This window comes from Chrysemys picta, chromosome 20 (genome assembly GCF_011386835.1).
Source record: "Chrysemys picta bellii isolate R12L10 chromosome 20, ASM1138683v2, whole genome shotgun sequence".
Taxonomy (NCBI): Eukaryota; Metazoa; Chordata; order Testudines; family Emydidae; genus Chrysemys; species Chrysemys picta.
This window is the reverse complement of record NC_088810.1, coordinates 8848453-8873443: the sequence shown is the minus strand read 5'-3', so window position 1 is coordinate 8873443 and position 24991 is coordinate 8848453. Positions and strand designations below refer to the sequence as shown.

The window sequence follows — 24991 nt, the reverse complement described above, 5'->3', positions numbered from 1 at the left end:
CGGCCAACTGCCCATGCCCCCGGCCCCGGCCCCCGGCCCCCGGCCCCGGCCGAGCACCGCACCTGCCCCAGCCCCCGGCCAAGTGCCTGCGCCCCCAGCCCCGGCTCCAGCCGAGCACTGTGCCCCCAGCCCCGGCTGAGCACCGCGCCCCCGGCCAAGTGCCCGCGCCCCCGGCCCCGGCCCCCGGCCCCGGCCGAGCACCGCGCCGGCTCCCGGCACGGCTCCGCACCCCCAGCCCCAGCCCCTGCCGAGCACCGCGCCAGCCCCCGGCCCCGCACCCTGGGCCCTCCCTCCCTATTTTCCTGGACATGTCCGGCTTTTTGGGATTTCCCCCCAGACGGGGATTTGAGGCCCAAAAAGCCGGACATGTCCGGGAAAATCCGGATGTATGGTAACCCTAAGCTCTCCAAGCCCTGGACACGTGGACTGTGGGCTGGTAGGTGCCACTGTGTCAGCTGGAGGTGAGGGTGAATAGGCCCCTGGCATGCTGCTCCCCATGATCCTGCCTCCTGGCTGAGGGTCCTGGGTGCTGGCCAGGGCCTTCTCCGGGGCAGGGTGAGAGCAGTGCTGTGAGCGGACAGCTCAGCCGCTGCTGGGGAGGAGGCCTCCAGGGAGAGAAGGGATGACACCACAGACCCTGGCCGCCCACACCAGCATGGAGCGACCAGCAATGCCGTCAGGTCGTGTCAAAAGGAGCAGTGCTGGGGGCACAGCTGGGGAAAGGTGGCAGTTCCCCATAGCAACTGCTAGGTACCATCCGTCCTCCATCTACCCATCCCCCCACCACCATTTTGCCATATCCCCCATCATCGATCCATTCCCCCACCATCGTCTACCCATCCCCCTCCATCATTGACCCATCCCCTACACCATCATCTACCCATCCCCACACCATCATCAATCCATACCCCCACCATGTATCCATCTTCCCACCATCATCGATCCATCCCCTCTTCATCATGTACCCATCCCCCCACCATCATCTATCCATCCCCACACTATCATCGATCCATACCCCCACCATCATCGACCCATCCCCCATCATCTATCCATAACCCCCACCATGTATCCATCTCCCCGCCATCATCGATATCTCCCCACCATCATCGACCCATCCCCCACCATCATCGACCCATCCCCCACCACCATCGACCCATCCCCCACCATCTATCCATCCTCCCAACCATCTATCTATCCCCCCACCATCATCGATCCATCCCCCTGCACCATCATCGATCCATCCCTGCCACCATCAGTCCCACATACCTATCATTTATCCCACCATTCCCCCACACCCCATCATCTATCCACCCACACACCATATCGTATATTATGGAGTTAACTGTGCTGGGCCTCATTCAGCTTGGCTGGTGGCTCATTATCCCCCTCCCCCCAGCCAGCTCCTAATGACTAATCATGCTGTGGATAATGGGCGCCAGCGTGTGGGGGCGAGAACAATGGCAGGCCATGGAGGGTGAGAGCTCCCACTGTTTGTAATTACACACTGTGGCACATTGCTGAAGGAGACGGATGGCCTGCTCCCCAGGCAGTTAATGGCTGAGCGGGCTGTGCCTCTCCTGGGGGGTGAGAGCAGGAAATCAGCAAGCAATGAACCCAGAGAATCCGGGACTGGCCACTGCTGGGAAGCTGGGTTTATGGGCTCCGGGGCTGGGGCCACCATTCCATGAGTGCTGGGGCCTCGGTGCCCACTTATGGGATCTGGCCTCTGGGCCAGACTGGACCAACTGGCCCGATTCACCCAGGAACCAGACTCATGACACAAACCCCGGACTGAACCTGGTCTCACGGCATGCCAACTGGTCTGAACTGGAATCATGGTACACCAACTGGCCTGGCCTGGCCTGGCCCCCATGGCATGTCCCTCAGCCTGAACCAGGCCCCATGGCATGCCAGCCAGCTTGGACTGGACCCCATTGCACGCCAACTGGGCCGAGCCAGACCCCCTGCATGTCCCTCACCCCCAGCCTTAGCTGGTCCCATGGCACACACCAAACCTGAACTGGACAAACTCCATGGCACACCGACTGGCCTACGCTGGACCCCATGACACAACAGTAAGCCTGAAACAGACCTCATGGCATGTTCATTAATGATCTGGAGGATGGCGTGGATTGCACCCTCAGCAAGTTTGCAGATGACACTAAACTGGGAGGAATAGTAGATATGCTGGAGGGTAGGGATAGGATACAGAGGGACCTAGACAAATTAGAGGATTGGGCCAAAAAAAATCTGATGAGGTTCAACAAGGACAAGTGCACAGTCCTGCACTGAGGAAGGAAGAATCCCATGCACTGTTACAGACTAGGGACCGAATGGCTAGGCAGCAGTTCTGCAGAAAAGGACCTAGAGGTTACAGTGGACGAGAAGCTGGATATGAGTCAATAGTGTGCCCTTGTTGCCAAGAAGGCTAACGGCATTTTGAGCTGTATAAGTAGGGGCATTGCCAGCAGATCAAGGGACGTGATCATTCCCCTCTATTCAAAATTGGAGAGGCCTCATCTGGAGTACTGTGTCCAGTTTTGGGCCCTACACTACAAGAAGGATGTGGTAAAATTGGAAAGAGTCCAGCAGAGGGCAACAAAAATGATTAGGGGGCTGGAGTACATGATTTATGAGGAGAGGCTGAGGGAACTGGGATTGTTTAGTCTGCAGAATTGAAGAATGAGGGGGGATTTGATAGCTGCTTTCAGGTACCTGAAAGGGGGTTCCAAAGAGGATGGATCTAGACTGGTGTCAGTGGTAGCAGATGACAGAACAAGGAGCAATGGTCTCAAATTGCAGTGGGAGAGGTTTAGGTTGGATATTAGGAAAAACTTTTTCATTAGGAGGGTGGTGAAGCACTGGAATGGGTTACCTAGGGAGGTGGTGGAATCTCCTTCCTTAGAGATTTTTAAGGTCAGGCTTGACGAAGCCCTGGCTGGGATGATTTAGTTGGGGAGTGGTCCTGCTTTGAGCAGGGGGTTGGACTAAAGGTCCCTTCCAACCCTGGTATTCTATTGATTCTATGATTCCCTCGGCCTGAACTGGTCCCCCTGGCATGCTACCCAGCCTGAACTGGACAAACCCCATGGTACTGCCCTGACCTGAACCAGACCCTTGGCACGCCGCGTGGACTGTCTCTTTTCCGGTGGAACACTAGGTTTTCCTGCTAAAGGGTTTGTGGTGATATGTCAGCTCCCTGTGGAAATGTTTGATTTCCAAGACATTTTCAGTCTTTCCCCAACAACCCAAGTATTTTGGTGTGAGAACGTTGCCGTGGTCCCTCACGGGAGCTGTAGTTTGGGCTCCCTGTGCTTTCCTTTACTCTTATATGCTGGGATCCCCAGCTGGGCTTCAGCTCGCATGATGACCTGTGATGGCCATGGTGGGACACCATGATATACCATGGGAGATGTAGTCTGACTGGGGAACCTGGCTCATAAAGGCCTTCCCCAGTCTGGGGGGTCTTGTGGCCCTGGACACTATGGGAACATGTCCCTCTTGAGGCTAAGAAACACCCAGGCTGGCCCCATGGCCCATAGGGATCAGTGGGAGCTGCTCCCTGGACTGCAATGGGCCATGGGGCAACTCGTGGGGCGAGAGAGGGCCCAGAATGCAATGTGCCCCAGGGAGAAGGGGAACAGGGTTCATGAGGGCGCGGGAGTGCCGTCATGAAGGACTGGGGGTGCAGAGGAGGGGAATTCCAGCACATAGCTAGGAGAGGGTCAGGCCTCTCTGTCGAGTTCTTAGGAGTTCCTTCTTCCCCACCCATCCTCAGCTCAGGCCCCTCCCTTGTGGAGGGCCGTGGTTCCCAGCCGATCCCCTGTCATGCTGAGGTGGAGCAATGGGCGTACTGAGAAACTCCCTGCACGGCTCTGCTTTGTAAGGTGCCTATCCCATCCCCCTCCCAGCCCAGCGGGTGTCAGAGGCAGGGTTGCTGTTTCTAGGACCCTCCCTAGTGTTAGCCACGCAGCCTGCCCCAGGGAACTGGGGTTTGTTCTGGCTCACACTTAGCCATGGCCCAAATTCTGCTCTTGGTGACATCTGGACAGCCCTGGTGAAGACAATAGGATGATTCATAATCACACGCCTATCTTAACTCCCAGTCCTGACTAGGAACCACTACTCCCCATCCCCTCCTGGAGCTGGGCACAGAACCCAGGAGTCCTGGCTTCCAGCCTCCCCTCTTCTCCAACCCACCAGACTCCACTCCTCTCCCTGAGCTGGGAATCCAAGAGTCTTGATCCCCAGCTCACCTGCTCTAACCACTAGACCCCACTCCCCTCCCAGAGCCAGGGATAGAACCTGCTTCCCAACCCACCCGCTCTAACCCATTAGACTCCAATCGCTTCCCAGACGCAGGGGCCCTGCTCCCCAGCCTAACTGCTCTGAACACTAGACCCCACTCATTATCTTTCCCCGCTGCCAACAGCAAGATGGCTTAGCCATGTAATCTGTACCTGCTTCATTCTCTGCTCCTGCCCCTCGGCTCCCGGCACGGAGAGAGGTGTCCATGCATTCCCTGGAGAAGGTGCCGGCAAACCCACCCTCTGTCCGGTGGCAACACCATGGGGGCAGCTAACCCCCCCACATTAGCACTCCTGCCTCTTTCCAGCTCATTAATACCGTGGCCCTTATTGCCCCTGCTTCTTGCCAAGGGCTTTGGAGAAGAAACACAATAAATCCATTTAATATTAGTGCCCAGAGAGCTGGAGGGGGAAACGGGTCTTGCCAAGAGTCCCAGCAGAGCTGGAGGTGAAAAATGGACCTATTCAGTATTATGATGCACCCAGGATTTGTTCCCGGTAAGTTACGCCCCTGAGATGTTAGGTATAAACCCCCCAGCCCTGCAGAAAGACACCATGCTACTCACGCAGGACCCAGAAGCATTTAGGGGGATCACACTGATGGAACACAGGTAAGAGGCAGCAGCTTTATTCCCGTGTCTCGGTTCCAGCCGATCTCATGCTACTTGAAGAGGAGAATATTTGTGGAACCATTGGAAAGGAAAGGAGCACGTCTTGGACCGTCCCCAGGTGATCTAAGTTGCAGTGTGGCTGTTAAACAGCTGACAGCCCACCCCAAACTTGGCTGCAGTTCAGTGCTGGGCAAGTGACCTCCGTGTGGCATTGCTGCCCAACCGTACCCCAGAAGTGGCTGCATTTCAGTGCTGAGTGAGCCACTGTGTTGCTCCTCCACCCAGAAGTGGGTGAACTGACTCCGGTTCCTTTCATCCCAGGATCACGGAGCCCTTCTTTAACGTGAATTCATTCAACCTTAGAACCCCTTGGAGGTCGTCCTCATTTTAGCAATAGGGAAACTGAGACACAGAAAGGGGAAGTGATGTACAATGGCAGACCCTACAATACAGGAGTCACAATCCTCCCTCTAATTACTAAATCATGCTTCCTCATAGACCTAGGAATAGGATCAGGAGTCCTGACTCCCAGTCTCAGGTGTAACCTTTAAACCAGATGCCCATCCCAGAGACATCTGCTGCACCCCACCCCAGAGCTGGCCGCCTTGTACCGCTAGGTGAGTGATCCATGTGAAGCATTGCTGAGTAGCTGTTAAATAGCTGCTGTTCCTCACCCAGAGGCAGCTGCATTTCAGCAGGGGGGGAACAAGCCTGGTGTATACAGCCTGTAAGGCAATGTACGACCCTTCAGGAAATGCAAGACATGTTTATGATTAACTCTTAGGTTTTCAATACAGTTTCTGATTTAAGTGGCCAAGGGGACAGAAATGACAAGACAGTGTCACCTGCTGTTTCCAGGACTGCTAGCTTTGGGTAAGTACCAACCTGGGATTGAATGATTTTGGAAGGGCTATGGGAAGAGTGAAAGAAGCCTGCCATGGAAAAAAGAGGGGCCATGAGAAATATAGAGAGTGTAACGAATGGGAGAGAGAAGATAGATTTTATTCACCCTGATGTTTAACACAAAAACAAAGGGACTTCCAATGACACAGAAAAGAAGCAAATTCAAAACTGAGCAAAAGAATTAGTATGTGGAACTCACTGGCACAGTGAGGGCCAAAACTTAGCAGGATGCAAAATAAAGATCAACCATTTAGATGGCTAATGAGAAGTTAGAATAATAAAGCATAAAATTAGAACTGTTCAGAGAAACTTTGACAAAACCATATTCAGCTGGCATACACGGAAATCAAAATGCTTTGCAAAATTAAGTCAATTTCATCAGAAATTTGTTTCAGAAGAAAATGGGGGGGAGATGTTCCAATTATGTCAAAAGGTGCTGTTTAAACTTTTCATTTTGAAATGACTCTTTTATTTGAAAGTATTAACATTCTGAATGAGAATAGAAAGCAAAATAACAAAAAAAAATTAAAAGTCAAAATTGAATCCAAACATTTCAGTTCTGCCCAAATGAAACATTTTGATTGACCTGAAATGAATTTTTTTTTCAAAATTTTCCTTTGTGGAGAATTTCAAAATTGGGACATTTCTTTCCTATTCAGAACAAACCCCTTCACAAAACAGTACTTCTGTCCTGCTCTAGTTAACGTAACCGCAAGAATCCCATTATAAACTCTCCTGCTTTGAGAGTGGTAGCTGTGTTAGTCTGTATCAGCACAAACAATGAGGAGTCCTTGTGGCACCTTAGAGACTAACAAATTTATTTGGGCATAAGCTTTCGTGGGCTAGAATCCACTTCATCAGATGCATGAAGTGAAAAATACAGGAGCAGGTATAAATACATGAAAGGATGGGGGTTGCTTTAACAAGTGTGAGGTCAGGCTAATGAGATAAATCAATTAACAGCAGGATGCCAAGGCAGGAAAAATAACTTTTGAGGTGGTAAGAGAGTGGCCCACAGTCTCTACACAAAAGAATAAATGGACACAAACATGACATCGGGAATCATAACATTCAAAAACCAGTAGAACACTTCACCCTCTCTGGTCACTCAATAACAGACCTAAAAGTGGCAATTCTTCAACAAAAATACTTCAAAAACAGACTCCAATGTGAAGCTGCAGAACTGGAATTAATTTGCAAACTGGATACCATCAGATTAGGCCTGAATAAAGACTGGGAATAGTTGGGTCATTACAAAACCTAAACTTAATTTCCCCAATGCTAATTTCTCCCTACTGTTACTCACACCTTCTTGTCAACTGTCTGTAATGGGACACTCTCTTACCACTCAAAAGTTATTTTTCCTCCCTTGGTATCCTGCTGTTAATTGATTTATCTCGTTAGACTGACCTCACACTTGGTAAAGCAACCCCCATCCCTTCATGTATTAATACCTGCTCCTGTATTTTTCACTTCATGCAGCTGATGAAGTGGGTTCTAGCCCACGAAAGCTTATGCCCAAATAAATTTGTTAGTCTCTAAGGTGCCACAAGGACTCTCCATTGTTTCTCCTGCTTTGGGGTTTCTGTCTATCTTAGGGGCTCATCTGGCCCCCATCACCCTAGTATCTGGGTAACTCACAGCCTTTAACACATTTATCTTCACACAGCCCTGTAAGGCAGGGCAGTGCTGTCATCCCCATTGTATGGATGGAGAACAGACCAGAGACTAGATGACTTACTGTAGCTCACCTAGGGAGTTTGAGGCCAAGCAGGGAACTGAAGACCTGTCTCCCAACTTCCTGGCTAGTGCACAAACCACTGGGCCACCCTTCCCCTCTGTGAGGAACTAGCCTGTCGGGGTGTTAAAAGGAATCTTAGAGGCAGATTACCCCAGAACAGTCACTGTCCCTTCTTCTGAAGCCACATTCAGAAGCAGGATATTGGCTCTGATCCAGGGCAGCTGTTCCAAGGTAGATGGCTCATGGGACTGGAATACCTGCGTCTTTCAGCTCCAGAACCCTACCAAGAGCAGTAGGGACTGAACACCATCACCCCCTTGAGGACCTGTGTGAAAGGACATTGGGGGTTCTTAGCCCACTTCCGAGAGGCTCAGGTACCTGACTTCCCACAGACAGTCTGTCTGGCTGTTGGCCTCTGGGTTGATGGATGTTGGTTTTGACCTAAGAAGCCCTAACCAGCCTGGGACCTGACTACCTGGACGGCATCTCTGCCATGGTTCTATCTGCAGAGATGCCTGAACCAGTGATAGGAGAGCAAGGGAGTTGCTGGCAGCCTGTTTGCGCTTCCTGCCTTGGTCGGGAACAGCCTGAAACCTGCAGGGCATGCTGCTAGGTCATTCCTCAGTGACAGGCAGGGCTGAGCAGGCTGGGGGACCCTGCTGGATGCTCTGTGGAGGACTTAAAGGAAAGGTTGTTAGCACTGTGGCTATTGAGCTATCTGACTTTAGGGGAATTGAGTGAGCAGAGCAGATCAGCTGGCCCCGGATCCTGTCTCTGAGGGTGGCCAACGCCTGCTGCTTCAGAGAGGGTGTAGGAACCCCACCGTGACAGGAGAATCGGCCCCCAGGAAAGGCTCCTCCGCACCCCCACTAGAGAGATCGCCACCAGGTTTTATATACCTCCCTACACTCATTCTTTTAGCATCTCCTAAGAGTTGTGACTGGGCCCCCCAGACTGAACTCCCCTCTCAGCCCTAGAGGGGTGGCTGGGCCAGGTCACATTGAAAAGCCCATCAAGGAGGACTGCTGAAGGCATTAGCACCTGGATGCCACTCAGATGGGCTGAGAGAGAGAGAGAGAAAACAAACACAGTGAAAAACAACAAAAAGAAGTGAGGTTCTTACCCACGAAAGCTTATGCTCCCAATACTTCTGTTAGTCTCAAAGGTGCCACAGGACCCTCTGTTGCTTTTTACAGATTCAGACTAACACGGCTACCCTTCTGATACTTAACAAAAAGAGATTTTATACAGATCAGATAGATTAGATCAAATGGATGGATAGATTAAAGAAGACAGACAAATACATTAACGATAGATAGATAGATAATGTGTGGGAAGAAATAGATGATGCGTGGGAATAGATAGATAGATTATGTGTATGGGGATGGATAGATGTAGTGGGAAGCTTACATTGCCACTACCTCCGCTAGCCCTAGTCTGTGAAAATGATCAGGGGGCTGGGGCACATGTCTTACGAGGAGAGGCTGAGGGAACTGGGATTGTTTAGTCTGCAGAAGAGAAGAGTGAGGGGGGATTTGATAGCAGCCTTCAACTACATGGTTCCAAAGAGGATGGAGCTCGGCTGTTCTCAGTGGTGGCAGATGACAGAACAAGGAGTAATGGTCTCAAGTTGCAGCAGGGGAGGTCTAGGTTGGATATTAGGAAAAACTTTTTCACTAGGAAGGTGGTGAAGCACTGGAATGGGTTCCCTAGGGAGGTGGTGGAATCTCCATCCTTAGAGGTTTTTAAGGGCTGGCTTGGCAAAGCCCTGGCTGGGATGATTTAGCTGGGAATTGGTCCTGCTTTGAGCAGGGGGTTGGACTAGATGACCTTCTGAGGTCCCTTCCAACCCTGATATTCTATGATTCTATGAACAGAAAATGCCCCTGCACAGCTGCCAGCACTTCTGCCCTGGGCTAGTATCTCAGCCAGAAAGCAAGGCCACCCAGCCACTGCCTGCCTCTGTTAATCTCCCTTTGATTTTAGCATTGCAGGTGCTCTCTGGGGCAGCGGTGGCTGATACAGGTAGGTGGACTTCAGTCGCTCCTCATTGCCACACATGCAGCAGGGGGGCATTAGCTGTGAGGTGTGTTTGTCCTTGTTTGCAGGGGGGAGGGTGCTGGGGGCCAGTCATTACCCCTAAGTCCAGGCAGGTGCATGGTTTGGGGCAAACACTTCCCAGCCATGCTGGGGACCCCCACCAGGGAGCACAATGGATGAGAGGCAGCAAGTGAAACTGGCCAGTGTGGGGTCAATCTCCAAGTGGAACTGAATGCACCCCAAGGGAGTGATCTCTTTGCCCCCAGCAGCTCCTTGGACTCAACCCTGGGCAGGACACCTCCTCTTGCACCCCCCTGGATCTGTAAGCTGCATCACATCCTATCCAAGCCTCCATCTCCTCTCATCTTAGCTATTGTGGCTCCTTCCTCTATGCCTAGGGTTACCATATTTCAACAAGCAAAAAAGAGGACGGGAGGAGCCCCGCCCTAGCCCCGCCCCTGCCCCTCCCACTTCCCGCCCCCCCAGAACCCCCAACCCTCCCCCCGTTCCTTGTCCCCTGACTGCCCCCTCCTGGGACCCCTGCCCCTAACTGCCCCCCAGGACTCCACTCCCTATCTAAGCCTCCTTGCCTCTTGTCCCCTGACTGCCCCAACCCTTATCCACACCCCCACCCCCAGACAGACCCCTGGGACTCCCACGCCCCATCCAACCACTCCCCACCCCCTGACAGCCCCCCCCAGAACTCCCAACTCATCTAAACCCCTCTGCTCCCTGTCCCCTGACTGCTCCGATCCCTCTCCCCACTCCTGCCCCCTGACAGCTCCCCCCCAGAACTCCCAGCCCCCTACCCCCCCGCTCCTTGTCCCCTGACTGCCCCCTCCTGGGACCCCTGCTCCTAACTGCCCTCCAGAACCCCACCCCCTACCTGTACCCTGACTGCCCAAAACTTTCTCCACTCCCCCCAAAAAGCCCCCCCCCGTTTCTTGACTGCCCCCTCCAGAACCTCCCTGGCCCCCTTACCCTGCTGCTCAGAACAGGGTGTTGGGCTCTGTGCCAGCCGGACACGTGGCTGCGCTCCCCAGCACAACAAAACCCGGTCCCTGGCCCTGCACAGTGCTGCGGGACCGGGCTGCAGGAGGAGGAGCTGCCGGCTCAGAATGCAGGGAGGAGGAAGCTGCTCCGGAATCCAGCCCGGGACTTTCCTGCAGCCCTCCCAGCCGCTCGCTCTGCTCTGCCGGGGGAGGGGGGAAATCCCGGACATTGTGAGTGCTTTACAAATTCCCCCCGGATGCTATTTTTAGCACAAAAAGGAGGACATGTCCGGGTAAATCCGGACGAATGGTAACCCTATCTATGCCCCCCCCAAGCTCCAGTGAGGGCAGGATGCTGTTGCCACCTACTGCCATGTATAAAGAGGGGTGACCACATCACCCCAACCCTCAGCAGCCCCCTCCCAGCTCCCTGCTCACTTCAGGCACAAGTTCCACCCTCATGTCACAGAAACTGCCTCTCTACCTACTCGCTTCCCAGCTCCCAAGACTCATCTAGCCCTAGTCTCCACTCTGCTCCCTTCCCACTGCACTGTGGGCATGAGCACCTCTTCCTGTGCAGCTCCCACTGTCCTCAGCCACGTCCTTCTCTCTCTTCCTCCATGGTTGCTATCAAAGCAACAGACAGAGGCCTCAGTGAGAACTGGGGGCGCATTGTGCTGGGCACTGCCTGAGCACTAAGAGTCAGTCCCTGCCCCAGAGGCACAATGCTGGGCTTCTAGTACCACAGGCAGATGGGTGCAGCATTGGAGCTGTGGTGATGTGTAGACACAGACAGGATAGATGCACACATTGCTTATGTAGGGAGGCAGACAGGATAAATACACAGATAGCTACTATAGGCAAGAGAGATAGAGAGATGATGCAGTGTTGTTGTAGCCATGTTGGTACCAGGATACTAGAGAGACAAAGTGTGTGAGGTGAAGTCTTTTATTGGACCAACTTCGGGTGGAGAAAGAGAGACACTTTCGAGCTACACAGAGTCCTTCTTCAGGTCTGGAAAAAGGAATCAAAGTGTCACAGCTAAATGCAAGGACAAAAAAAAAATCACTGGTGGGCGAACACTCTTCACAAAGCCATCACTCCGTATCTGACCTGTCAGTCCTCATCCTCAAAGGAAACCTGCACAGCGCCTTCAAAAGACTGCCTGCAAGTTTAACTTTACTAGACACTAAAGTCATGAACTGAACCGATACTGGTTTGATGATTCATTACAACAATCTGTAACCCACCAACCCACTTTGTCCTATAACTGCAGGTATTAATTGGCCACTAATGTGTGCTTACTCCCTTTGCTGAACAATCTGTCCCGACTTGCATTTAGCTGTGACATTCTGACTACCTATTCCAGACCTGAAGAAGGGCTCTTGTGTATCTCAAAAGCTTGTCTCTCACCAGCAGAAGTCGGTCCAATAAAAGATATCACCTCACCTACCTTGTCTCTCTCATATCCTGGGACTGACACAGCTACAACAACACTGTAGACAGATAGACAGCTGGTTCTCCATATGACACTGTTCAGTATCCCCCCGTGTCTCCTCAGATACACTCATGTACCCATACGGACCCAAGTTTGGAGACAGAAGAACCCCCAAGGCAGACGATGGGGCATCTCCTGAAATCCCCATCTCAGTGCGCTTCTCCTTCTATAACAGCAATTACCGCTCTCTTTACGTAAGTTGCTCATTCCCTCTGTGTGGGAGTGTTCTCCTCAGCAGCCCAAACTCTAGGATGATCTTCTCCACTGGCAGGCTCTTTGGTGGCCTCTGAGGAATGAATGGATGGGGTCTCAGTCCAGTGCTTAGTGGTAGGGTGACCAGACGTCCCGATAAAATCAGGACCATCCCGATATTTGGGTGGTTGTCCCGCATCCCAACCGATCTTTGGTCGGGATGCAATTTGTCCCGATATTTTGCTCCGCTGGCACCACTGGGTTTTTTTCCCTTTTGATCCGCCGGTGGACCCTCCCCACACATGTGTCCCGATATTTTCTTCATCTCATCTGGTCACCCTACTTAGTGGGCAGGCCAATGCAGAGATCACATGGGTGGAATGAGCCAGGGAGGCTGAACTACCTACCCTCCAGGGGTGGGGTCCTTAGAGAGGGCAGCAATGAGGTCTATTGTCAAGGTAGCCACCAAATACCTTTCTGTAGCCAGTAAAAAAAGGCTGCACAAACAGGCTCCAACATCCACTGAGTGCAGTGACAAGGACCACGTAAGACTATAAAAAGCTAAGCTGCTACACAGAAGAGCATAGGGGACAGATAAATCAGTATGTTGGGGAATGGATACCTAGACAGACATGGTGGGTGAGGTAATATCTTCTATTGGACCAATTTCTGTTGGTGAGAGAGACAAGCTTTCAAGCTTACAAAGAGCTCTTCAGGCCATAATAGATTACTAATATATATATAAAAGATATTACCTCCCCCACCTTGTCTCTCTAATATTCTGGGACCGACACAGCTACGACACTGCATACAAAATAGATAGACAGACAGATTGATCAATCGATCAGCGAGTATGGGGAATGGATATGTGTGGTGATAAAAGATAGACCCTCAGCTCCTTTCCCACCCCCAGGTGAACAATAATGGTGTGGTGTCGTTTGGCGTCCCTGTTAACCAATTCACACCTGACTCTTTCCCGCTGACCGATGGCCGGGCCTTTGTGGCGCCATTCTGGGCGGATGTGGATAACCGCATCACGGGCGAGGTGTGTTTCCGGCAGAGCCGAGACCCGCAGCTCTTGCAGAGAGTCACGGCTGACATCAACACCTACTTTCCCCACGAAGAGTTCACTGCGACCTGGCTCTTTGTGGCCACTTGGGACCGCGTGACCTTCTATGGCTCCAAATCCTCCAAGGTAAAGTACCAGAGGGTCTTGGTTGTAGTGGAGGGGGGAAGGCCAGGAGCCAGGCTTCCTAGGTTCTACCCCACCTCTGGGAGGGCAGTGAGGTAAAGTAGTTAGAGCTGGAGGGGACTGGGAGTCAGGACTCCTGGGTTCTTTTCCCCAATCTGTGAAAAGTGAGTCTAATGGCTAAAACAGCAGGGACATGGACTCCGGACTCTTGGGTTCTAGTGCCAGCTTTGGGTAGGGAGTGGGGTACAATGGTTAGAGCAGAGGGGCTGGGAGTCAAAACTCCTAGATACTATTTATCTCCCCACCTCTGGGAGTGTGTGGTCCAATGGCTGAGCTCAGTGGGAGCTGCAGGAGTGGGCTTGTGTTTATCTTGAATCCCTATTGTGCAATGTCTAGCTGTGAATGGTGTGAGCCTTTGGCAGGGTCTGCATGGCTCAGTGGCTCCACTGAATGGGTGGCTCCTTACACCCTCCCCTGTACTACCTCAGCCAGGGTATCTGATCTCTCCAGGAAAACTGGCTGGAAACAAGGATCTCGCTAAAGCCAGCTGCTGGGTCCGAGCTGGAATTCTCACAGAAACTGAAAGGGAGGGTGAGGGTGGGGCTTTGGGGCCAGATCCTCAACTGGGGTGAACTGGCATTGCTGCTTGGAAATCCATGCTGATTTACTCCAGTTGAGCGTCTAGCTCTCTATGACCTCCTGCATTAATGTGCATTAAATAAATGCCTGTTTATAATTAAACACACAATAACTGTCTTGATAAATCTTCATTAAATACGTCGTTAGGAACATTAGCTTTCAAAGACAATGAAACCAGGTTGCAGAGCTCCTCAGGCCAGAGGACTAAAGGGGTGCAGGAGCACAGGGCTCAATGCTACTATCACTCACCCTGGGGTAGATCAGGAGTAACCCCACTGAATATAACCCCCACTGAGATACTCTTGATTTATATGAGCTGAGATCAGAATCTGGTTCCTAACCTCCAAAATATTCAACACTTGTTTCATTGAATAACCCATTATTCCCATCTGGTGGCCAGTTTGGTGGCTTGTCTGGAGTGAGTGTGGTGGTTCTCAGCACATCTCCTAAGGGACAGGCATCGACATGACAACCCGCCCTTCCCTGCCACTAACACTAATTTAACCCGTTCATTGTCCACCTCAGCAAAGAGACCAAGCATTGATGGTCTCCTGAACTTCCTTTCCACACAGGCGGGGGTCAAGGGTGAACATGGGACTACACCTGCCGTGTGGAGAGAAGAACTTGGTCTTATGTGCTGGTTTGTGAATTTTCACTGATTGTCTTCCTCATGCACTGTTGTAGGTGAACACCTTCCAGGTGGTTCTAACCACCGACGGCGACCTGTCCTTCATCATGCTGCACTACAGTGATATCCAGTGGACAACAGGGGCGGCGAGTGGTGGGGACCCCCATACTGGATTGGGGGGCACCCCAGCTCAGGTAGGTCTCGCTTTATTACTCCAGGCTGGAAAATTGGGAGGCTGAGAAGGTATGTTCAGCACACATGGGTAACACTTTCAATGGACATGTTGCCTAGAAGGACCATCTCTCTGTATTATGGGAGGCAGCATTTGTCTCTCTATCCATCCATCCATCCCCATACAGTACCAGGTGTGTAGCTACCTACTGGACTCACAAGCCCTTTCACCTTAGTACTAGTAATTAGGAAAGGAGACCAAGATCCAGGCCCTGAGTTCTAGTTTCAACAAAGCATGTGAGTCAGGACTCCTGAGTTCTTGGAGTCTATTCACAGCATGGGAGGGAGTGGGGTCTAGTGGGTCAGAGCAGGGGTCTGGGAGTCAGGACTCATGGGTTCAATCCCAGCTCTAGTAGAAGAGTGGGGGTCAGTAGTTGAAGTGGGAGGACTGGGAGTCCCTTTGTTTGCATTTATAGCTCTTGGAGTGAAGTGTAGTTTAGTGGTCACAGAAGTGATGAGTCAGTACCCCTGGGTACTTTTCCAGTTGGTGTGACCCATTGCAGTGCTCCTGTTCCTGCCCAGTAGGGGGCAGTGGTACAAAAACTGATTCTCCTGATGAGCCTGGTGCCTGCAGATGCCCCATCATGGACTCCCTGGCATGGCCAGGACCCATGTGTATCCTGGGTTCTGGCTGCCCATGGAGCTGGATCCGCAGCACTGGAGTCATGTCTCTCTCCGGCACAAACCACTGCCACCTTCCTTTGATCCTGTTCCTGTTCATTCCCCTCTCAGGCTGGATTTAACAGTGGTGGGTCCAAAAATTACTTCAACATCCCTGGCTCACGGACCCCAAGCATCCTGAAGATCAGTTCAATGAGCAACATCAAGAGCCCTGGGCGCTGGGCCTTCCAGGTGGACAATTTCGCTGTGCCCAACGGCTGTGTCTACAACGGTGCGTGGCAGAGGCCGCAGCACTGCCGTCCAGTTGGGGCGGCAACACCTCTCTCACACCAGTATATTACAGCCTGCACCTTGCACTTGCTTTGGCTAAGCCCCCTGTCTCTGCTCATCTCTGATCCACACACCCCACTTTGACCCCATCAAGGATTTCCATGAAGCATGTAAGCCTGGCTGCTCTGGGCCTTTGTCTCTGTCTAAGCCTCTCTCCCAGGCACCCTAACACCTTCCGACCCGTTCCCTCGTCCAACCCATCCCTCTCCCGGCGCCTTCCTCCCCTCCCATTGCTCGCCCCATCTCTCTGTTCCCTTCTAGCCCATCCCTCTTTCTAGCCCAACCTTCTCTAGAACAACAACCCTCTCTAGCCAACAACCCCCCCATGCTCCATCCTTCCTTTAACCATATCTCCCCTGCTCCCAGATGTGTGTCTCCCTCCACCTAGGCCCAGGCAGCTGCTGCCTTCCTCATCTGCCCATCCTGCCCAGATGGGCACAGACTCACATCTCCTGCTCTCTCTCTGCAGCCAACTTCCTGCCCCCTGGCACTTTCTTCTGGAGCGACCAGAAGTGCGAGCGCCGGTGCCAGTGCATGTATGGGGAGGACGGGGTGACATGCCATGCAAGGGGTTGCTCCCCGGATGAGGCCTGCCACCCAGCCTCCTGGTATCACGTGTGTCAGCCCATCAGCCGAGCAGCCTGCCAGGCATGGGGAGGGCGGCACTACAGCACCTTCGACGGACAACTCTACCACTTCCAGGGGGCCTGCACCCATGTGCTGTCACAGCTGTGTGCCCCCCCGCATCCCTCCGGCCTGGCACCGTTCCAGGTGGAGGCAGAGAGTGAGGAGCCAGGAGCGGCACAGGGGGCACCCGGCACCCGCCTTGTCCGGGTGACAGTCTACAGGCAGGACATCGCCATGGCCAGGGGGGCCACTGGACAAATCACGGTGAGTTGGGGGCTCCATGACATAAGCCCAGCCCCAGTGTAACTGCTCTGTCTTCAGACTCCCACAGCCCCTTAGGAACACAAGCCCCTCCCGTACTGCCCCCCAGTGCCCTCCTGCCCCAGCCCCTCCCATACTGCCCCCCAGTGCCCTCCTGCTCCAGTCCCTCCCGTACTGCCCCCCAATGACCTCCTGCTCCAGCCCCTCCCATACTGCCCTCCTGCCCTAGCCCCTCCCGCACTGCCCTCCAGTGCCCTCCTGCCCTAGCCCCTACCGTACTGCCCCCCAGTCCCCTCCTGCTCCAGTCCCTCCCGTACTGCTCCCCAGTGCCCTCCTGCTCCAGTCCCTCCCGTACTGCCCCCCAGTGCCCTCCTGCTCCAGTCCCTCCCGTACTGCCCCCCAGTGCCCTCCTGCCCTAGCCCCTCCCGTACTGCCCTCCAGTGCCCTCCTGCCCCAGCCCCTCCCGTACTGCCCCCCAGTGCCCTCCTGCCCTAGCCCCTCCCGTACTGCCCCCCAGTGCCCTCCTGCCCCAGCCCCCAATCAGGATTTAGCTCCTCCCTCTCTCCTTCCAGTTGCCGTTGCCAGCGGACGGGAGGGGCGGGAGATCCCCGCGCGTGCTCTGCTCAGCACCGTCCCACCCCCTCTGCTCCAGCCTCGCGCTGCGGCTGTCGGGCTCTCCCAGCTGCGCACGCGCAGAGGAGACGACGGAAACAAGGCGGGAAAGAACTAAGCGTTGTTATCACGCCTCTCAGCCCCCTCTCGTCTCCTCTCTCACCCCCTTCCCCTGTCACTTACAGACCCCCTTGCTTGCCCCTCAGCCCCCCTCGCTTCTTAGCGCCTCCCTTATCTGCCCGCATCCCCTTCCCCTCAGCCCCCCACCTGCCCCTTGCCCCTCAGTCCTCCCCCCACCTGCCCTCAGGCCCTTCCCCTCAGCCCCATTCCTCACCTGCCCGAGTTTCCCTTTGTTAGGTGTCCATTGTTCAGTCCTTGGGTTCCCCATTGTCTTTTTGGAGCCTCTATTAATATGGGTCGGTTTCAGCCAGTTAACGGCTCATTCATACCACCACAGACAGTTTAGTGACACAAACACCTCACACCTCCTGCTCTGCCCCAATAGCAGCGTCTTATCCCTAGTCAAGGAAGTCATTGCCAGGCATATCACTGAGAAAAATATTACATAAAATTACTACTTTGTCCTAGTAGGTAAAAGTGCAGTCTGTTTGGCAAAGAGATTATTTTCTCCCAAGTGTTTTTTTTCTTCTGTGTTATTCCTTGACTTTAGCAAAGATTTTGATACGGTCTCCCACAGTATTCTTGCTGGCAAGTTAAAGAAGTATGGGCTGGATGAATGGACTATAAGGTGGATAGAAAGCTGGCAAGATCATCGGGCTCAATGGGTAGTGATCAACGGCTCCATGTCTAGTTGGCAGCCGGTATCAAGCGGAGTGCCCCAAGGGTCGGTCCTGGGGCTGGTTTTGTTCAATATCTTCATTAATGATCTGGAGGATGGAGTGGATTGCACCCTCAGCAAGTTTGCAGATGACACTAAACTGGGAGGAGTGGTAGATACGCTGGAGGGTAGGGATAGGATACAGAGGGACCTAGACAAATTAGAGGAGTGGGCCAAAAGAAATCTGATGAGATTCAACAAGGACAAGTGCAGAGTCCTGCACTGAGGATGGAAGAATCCCAGGCACTGCTACAGACTAGGGACCGAATGGCTAGGCAGCAGTTCTACAGAAAAGGACCATAGGGTTACAGTGGATGAGAAGCTGGATATGAGTCAACAGTGTGCCCTTGTTGCCAAGAAGGCTAGCGGCATTTTGGGCTGTATAAGTAAGAGCATTGTCAGCAGATTGAGGGATGTGATCATTCCCCTCTGTTCGACATTGGTGAGGCCTCATCTGGAGTACTGTGTCCAGTTTTGGGTCCCACACTACAAGAAGGATGTGGAAAAATTGGAAAGAGTCCAACAGAGGGCAACCAAAATGATTAGGGGGCTGGAGGGAATTGGGATTATTTAGTCTGCAGAAGAGAAGAATGAGGGGGGATTTGATAGCTGCCTTCAACTACCTGAAAGGGGGTTCCAAAGAGGATGGAAGACTGTTCTCAGTGGTACCAGATGATAGAATAAGGAGTAATGGTCTCAAGTTGCAGTTGGGGAGGTTTAGGTTGGATATTAGGAAAAAAAAATTCACTAGGAGGGTGGTGAAGCACTGGAATGGGTTATCTAGGGAGGTAGTAGAATCTCCTTCCCTAGAGGTTTTTAAGGTCAGGCTTGACAAAGCCCCGGCTGGGATGATTTAGTTGGGGATTGGTCCTGCTTTGAGCAGGGGGTTGGACTAGATGACCTCCTGAGGTCCCTTCCAACCCTGATATTCTTTGATTCTGAGTTAAACAGGAGTTAACAAAACAAGCAAACAAAACAGAGTTTTAAACAGTCTCAATGAAATTTTCTTCCCCTCTCAATCAGTCTGGTTTACTAGCAAGGGATCTCTAATGTCATAATCCTCTCAGTTTTCTGGTTGACCATAGGGTCTTTCAGGTAGGCACAATCTGGATTTCTAATGTAAATTTAAAAAAAAAATCCAGTTGTTTTTAGGTCTTTAGATGCTATATATTCATAGATTTTTTTTGGCTAGAAGGGCGGTCCCTTATGATCATTAAGCATGGCCTCAGAATTTCACCCATTGATTGCTTCATCAGTCCTATAACTTCTGGTTAAGGTGAGCATATATGTTTAAAAGAGACATGCAGTTTTAATATAAAGATTCTTAGCGATGGAGAATTGCTAGGTCAGTTGTCCCAGTGGTTAATTCCCCTCACTGTTAAAAAAAAATGCATCTCATTTCCGCTCTGAATTTCTTTCTCTTCAGCTTCCATCCATTGATTTTTATTCTGCCCTTTTGTCTGCTGGATTAAAGAGCCCTCTTCTCTCAGAAATCTGCTCCCCACGTAGAATCTTATAGATTATAATGCGGGGCCATGAGGAGAAATAAGCTAGTGAGCATGATCTTCAGCCGTTGTAAATCAGTGTAGCTCAGCTGAAGGCAATAGAACTGTGCCGATTTATACCAGCTGAGGATCTGGCCCAATGCCTCTAGAGTACTTTATAATGAAGATCACTAGAGAAGAGCTCAGTGTTTTATTCTCATCAATCCCCTGCTAGGTGAATGGGATAAAGTCTCTCCTTCCGGTCACTCTTCTCAATGGGAAGATCCGAGTGCACCAAAATGGCTTCTCTGTGAAAGTTGCCACTGATTTTGGGGTGGAGGTTTCCTATGATGGGATTCAACGTGTGGAGGTCACCGTGCCCTCGACTTATCGTAACTTCACCTGCGGCCTGTGTGGGACACTGACTGGTGACCCCTCCGATGACTTCCAGACTCCAAATGGCACCTTAGTCACGTCAGCTGCTCTCTTTGCCACAAGCTGGCAGGTGAAGGGTGACAGGCGCCAGTGTGTGGAGGACCAGGAGCTGCCTTCTTGTCCCACTGCTGAACAGGCTCGTTATTCTGGTCACGACTACTGCGGCATTATGAAAATGTCTCCAGGCCCCTTCACAGCCTGCGCTCAGACCCTATCCCAGGCAGGCTTGGTGGAAAACTGTATGTATGACCTCTGCATGTCCAGGGGGAATCGGACTGTGCTGTGTGGGGTTCTAGGCGCTTACACAGCGAGCTGCCAGGCAGCCAACGTCACTGTTGGGCAGTGGAGAACAGACCAGTTTTGTGGTGAGTAAAATCTTTACAAATCTTTAGCTAACCATTTTGTGTGTAAAGCACTTATCTGGCCTCCATTACTGCAATTACTCCATTACTGATTGCCTCACAATCTTCAATACATTTTTTTCTCACAGTACTTCTGTGAGGCAGGGCACTGCTATTCCATAGATAGGGACCTGAGCCACGCAGAGCCTCAGGCTATGTCTACACCAGTGGTTCTCAAATTTTTGTACTGGTGACCCCTTTCACACAGCCAACCTCTGAGTGCGACCTCCCCTTATAAATTAAAAACACCTTTTTCTATATTTAACACCATTATAAATGCTGAACCCAAAGTGGGCTTTGGGGTGGAGACTGACAGCTCATGACCCCCCATATAATAACCTTGCGACCCGCAAGGTACCGCAGTATGGACTCCGGGGGTGTGAATTGTAGAATACACCAAATTGTTGCACTCTAGTTGCCCCATGTGGCCGCTGCTGGGGTGGACTAAAAGTTACCTAGTTCATGTTAATATAGTCGCCTTTCATACAGGCAGCGCTAGCGTGAACTAGTTACCCTTTAGTCCATGCCAGCAGCATCCACATGGGTAGTGAGAGCACAGCACACTAGGGTACGCTGCAATTCTCACTCCTATAGGCCAAAGTCCGCCCAAGGTCACACAGGAAATACCCTTTGGGCCTAATTCTGATCTCATTTCCACACTGGCTCCAGGGGAGTTACTTCTGACCTATGCAGCTATGAGATTAGACTCAGACCCTTTGTTTACTTCTCGGATTCCACTGACTTGGGGTGGGAGAGCCGGTAAGAAATAAAATTATTGGTGTCATTATTGCTAACAATTTCATCTGCATTGGTGAGGAAGGATGGACCCCTTGGGCAAGGTATTGAACTGGGGTCTGAGTTCAATTCCTGCTCTGCCACAGACTTCCTGCGTGACCTTTGGCAAGTCTGTGTGCCTCAGTTCTCCATCTGTAAACTGGTGGTAGTAATTCTTTTCTCCATCGGTTGTCTAGTTAGGTTGTAAACTCTGATGCAGGGACTGTTTCTTACTATTCTTAGTATCTGTACAGTGTCTAGCATAGCAAGGCCCTGATCTCGGTTCAGGTGTCTAGATGCTACTTTAATACAAATAGTAAATAATAATAGCAGGATTTTCTCAGAATATATGTTATTCCCAGTAGAGTACAATGTGCCCGCCCAGTACTTAAAGTGTAATTTTTGCTGTCTAATGATCTGGGTAATTTCCTGAAACTATATAATTAATTTTCATTGTTTGTACTTCCCCTGTTATCACCTATAATCATTTAAATCTCATATTAAATGTATATAGGTTTCAATTAAACTTTAGGATAAAGTCACATTTGTAAATGGCTTATAAAAAGTTAATACATGATTGGGCGTTATAAGCATGTTACAGACATGAGTGTACGAGTTGTTTTATCCAGGAGGTTAGACTAAATGATCTAATGGTTTCTTCTGGTCTTAAAGCCATGAAACAGATAGATGGTTATATGTAGTCTGTTAACCAATGGAACTCTTTGACAGTCATTTGATCATTTATTAAAACATGTATTAATCATTTATTAACTATTTATAAATGGAACCTTAATATAAAGTGTGACCAATTATTATCTGATTCTAAACAGAAAAGTACATATGTGGCTATATACTTTAATTATGATCTGCAAGATTCTGCCAGTTAAGAATATGATGCTATAATATAGCTTATTTCCACAACCAGATCTTCAGCTAGTGTACATTGGCATTGGTCCAGCTCCCCAGATTTCATACAAAACTTACCTTGGAGGTTTCTTGTCCAGTTCTAGCCCATGCTGAGAATTACCTGGACCTGCTGGAGGTTATAATACCTTGTCCAGAGAAGTTTCAGAGTAGCAGCTGTGTTAGTCTGTATCCGCAAAAAGAACAGGAGTACTTGTGGCACCTTAGAGACTAACGAATTTATTTGAGCGTAAGCTTTCGTGGGCTAGAACCCACTTCATCAGATGCATAGAATGGAACATATATTGAGGAGATATATATACACACACATACAGAGAGCATGAAAAGGTGGGAGTTGTCTTACCAACTCTGAGAGGCCAATTAAGTAAGAGAAAAAAAACTTTTGAAGTGATAATCAAGATAGCCCAGTACAGACAGGTTGATAAGAAGTGTGAGAATACTTACATGGGGAGATAGAGTCAATGTTTGTAATGGCTCAGCCATTCCCAGTCTCTATTCAAGCCTAAGTTGATTGTATCTAGTTTGCATATCAATTCCAGCTCAGCAGTCTCTCGTTGGAGTCTGTTTTTGAAGTTTTTTTGTTGCAAAATTGCCACCTTCAAGTCTGTCACTGAGTGGTTAGAGAGGTTGAAGTGTTCTCCCACTGGTTTTTGAATGTTCTGATTCCTGATGTAAGATTTGTGTCCATTAATTCTTTTGCGTAGAGACTGTCCGGTTTGGCCAATGTACATGGCAGAGGGACATTGCTGGCACATGATGGCATATATCACATTGGTAGATGTGCGGGTGAATGAGCTTGAACTGATATGCAAACTAGATAGATTCAAGCCTAAGTTGATTGTATCTCCCCTTGTAAGGATTCTCACATTTCTTATCAAACTTTCTGTACTGGGCTATCTTGATTATCACTTCAAAAGTTTTTTTTCTCTTACTTAATTGGCCTCTCAGAGTTGGTAAGACAACTCCCACCTGTTTATGCTCTCTGTATGTGTGTATATATATATATCCTCAATATATGTTCCATTCTATGCATCCGAAGAAGTGGGATGTAGCCCACGAAAGCTTATGCTCAAATAAATTCGTTAGTCTCTAAGGTGCCACAAGTACTCCTGTTCTTTTTGTCCAGAGAAGGGTTGGAGATGCTTTAGAACAGGGGATGAGACAGCAGAATACTTTGTGGGGAGAATGGCTGACGCCAGAGGGGAATGCTGCAGTCTTGGAGAGCAGGACGTGATTTATTTTGTCAGAAAGGGAGGCTGAAGCAGGGGGTGAAGATAGGAATGGAAGAGAGTCAGGGATCTGCAGAGGAGGCACGTAACCCTGGTACAGCAGAGATGACATTGTGCTATGTAACCATCTGTCACTGGATCAGGCATGGACAGAAGTGACCAAAGAACATGGGGTCAAACCCCAAATGTGTGTAACCCTATGCTGGGTGGACAATACCTGCTTCTCACAGATACCTGAGGGGTCTGTCTTTTTCCTACACTTGGGCAACGCTTGTATAGCTGGTCATGCCAATAATGCCTCATTGAATCGAATGCTGTGGAACTGTGATGTTTCAGGTGGGGGACAGGGACAGCATGGGAGATAGCACTAGCCTTCCCTAGGGTGAGGAGGAGATTGAAAAATGTCTGATACAAAGAAAGGTGTTGAATGGTTTGGAGAATAGGACATGATGGTGAAGGGTAAATTCCTGAGGTAACTTTAGGACAAAGAGGGATGTTATGTCCTGGATTCAGAAATGGGAATCCAGGAATATGGCTGAGGAGGGCAGTTGTGAGGAACTGGGACTGTTCTTACTGTGGTCTTTGAATGCTGACAGGGGAGTGTGGCTAGGATAGTCTGCATTGGGGGAGGGGAGACTGACCGAGGGAGAATACCTGAGCATGTAACATGAGAACCCAGGAAGGGGTTAGAGGCCAGGTGACACCTTTGCCCGGGAAACTGAACAAAGGCTGTGGGAGGAGTCGCTGAAGGCAGAGTTTCAGGGGCTGGCTGGTGATATGGCTGGGAGGCAGATGGGGCTCTGACCTCGCAAGGGGGCTGGGGTACCCTGGGAGCCCAAGATGGACCTAACTGAGGGGGGTCCTGTTGTCTGCGCCTGCAAGACCTGTCTTGGACTGTATTCCTGTCGTCTAAATAAACCTTCTGCTTTACTGACTGGCTGAGAGTCATGGTGAATCGCAGGAAGCTGGGGGTGCAGGGTCTTGTGTCCCCCACACTCTGTGACAGCAGTGATGTGTGAAATCCAGATGATGTATTGCTCCTGCAAGGTACAGAAGAGATACTATCATCTTTGGCATTGGCAGAGGCAACTTTATGTAGGCAGTTGAATAAACTGAAACCCAGTAGTTCTCCCTACCTGCCTAACTCCCAGACTAACTAATGCAAACTGTGGCACTTCCTATCAATAAATAGGGTCTCCCTCTGTTCTGCCCCGGTCTAGACACCCACAGACTAGACTGCTCTCTGTGTTAAAGCTAATAGGCCCAACCCTTCAACTGACTTCAGTGGGAGTTGCAGGTGCTCAAACATTGGTTCATTTATATGATTCAGCATGTGCTAACAATTTCCTCCTTCCTACCTTCCTGTGATTGTAGGGATCACTTGTCCAGAGAACAGCCATTATGAACCCTGTGCCACTGCCTGTCCTGCCAGCTGCATGGATTCCACTGCCCCCCTGTACTGCACCCAGCCTTGCAGAGAG

General features: G+C 50.9%; 1 protein-coding gene across 1 annotated transcript; it reads left to right on the top strand.

The window, feature by feature from the left end:
• The first annotated feature begins 366 nt into the window (after positions 1-366).
• LOC101950905 (alpha-tectorin-like) lies at positions 367-20555 on the top strand. The gene is made up of 7 exons (XM_065574664.1): positions 367-436; positions 12135-12286; positions 13198-13479; positions 14800-14937; positions 15707-15866; positions 16395-16816; positions 19983-20555. The coding sequence occupies exons 1-7, from the start codon at positions 367-369 to the stop codon at positions 20553-20555; spliced, it is 1797 nt and encodes a 598-aa protein (XP_065430736.1).
• Positions 20556-24991: the final 4436 nt, after the last annotated feature.

Coding starts and splice junctions, on each gene's coding strand:
- LOC101950905 (XM_065574664.1), top strand. CDS start 367: ATGTCCGGGAAAATCCGGATGTATGGTAACCCTAAGCTCTCCAAGCCC. Junction 437..12,134: donor GACACGTGGACTGTGGGCTG/GTAGGTGCCACT, acceptor GACACTGTTCAG/TATCCCCCCGTGTCTCCTCA. Junction 15,867..16,394: donor CAACGGCTGTGTCTACAACG/GTGCGTGGCAGA, acceptor CTCTCTCTGCAG/CCAACTTCCTGCCCCCTGGC.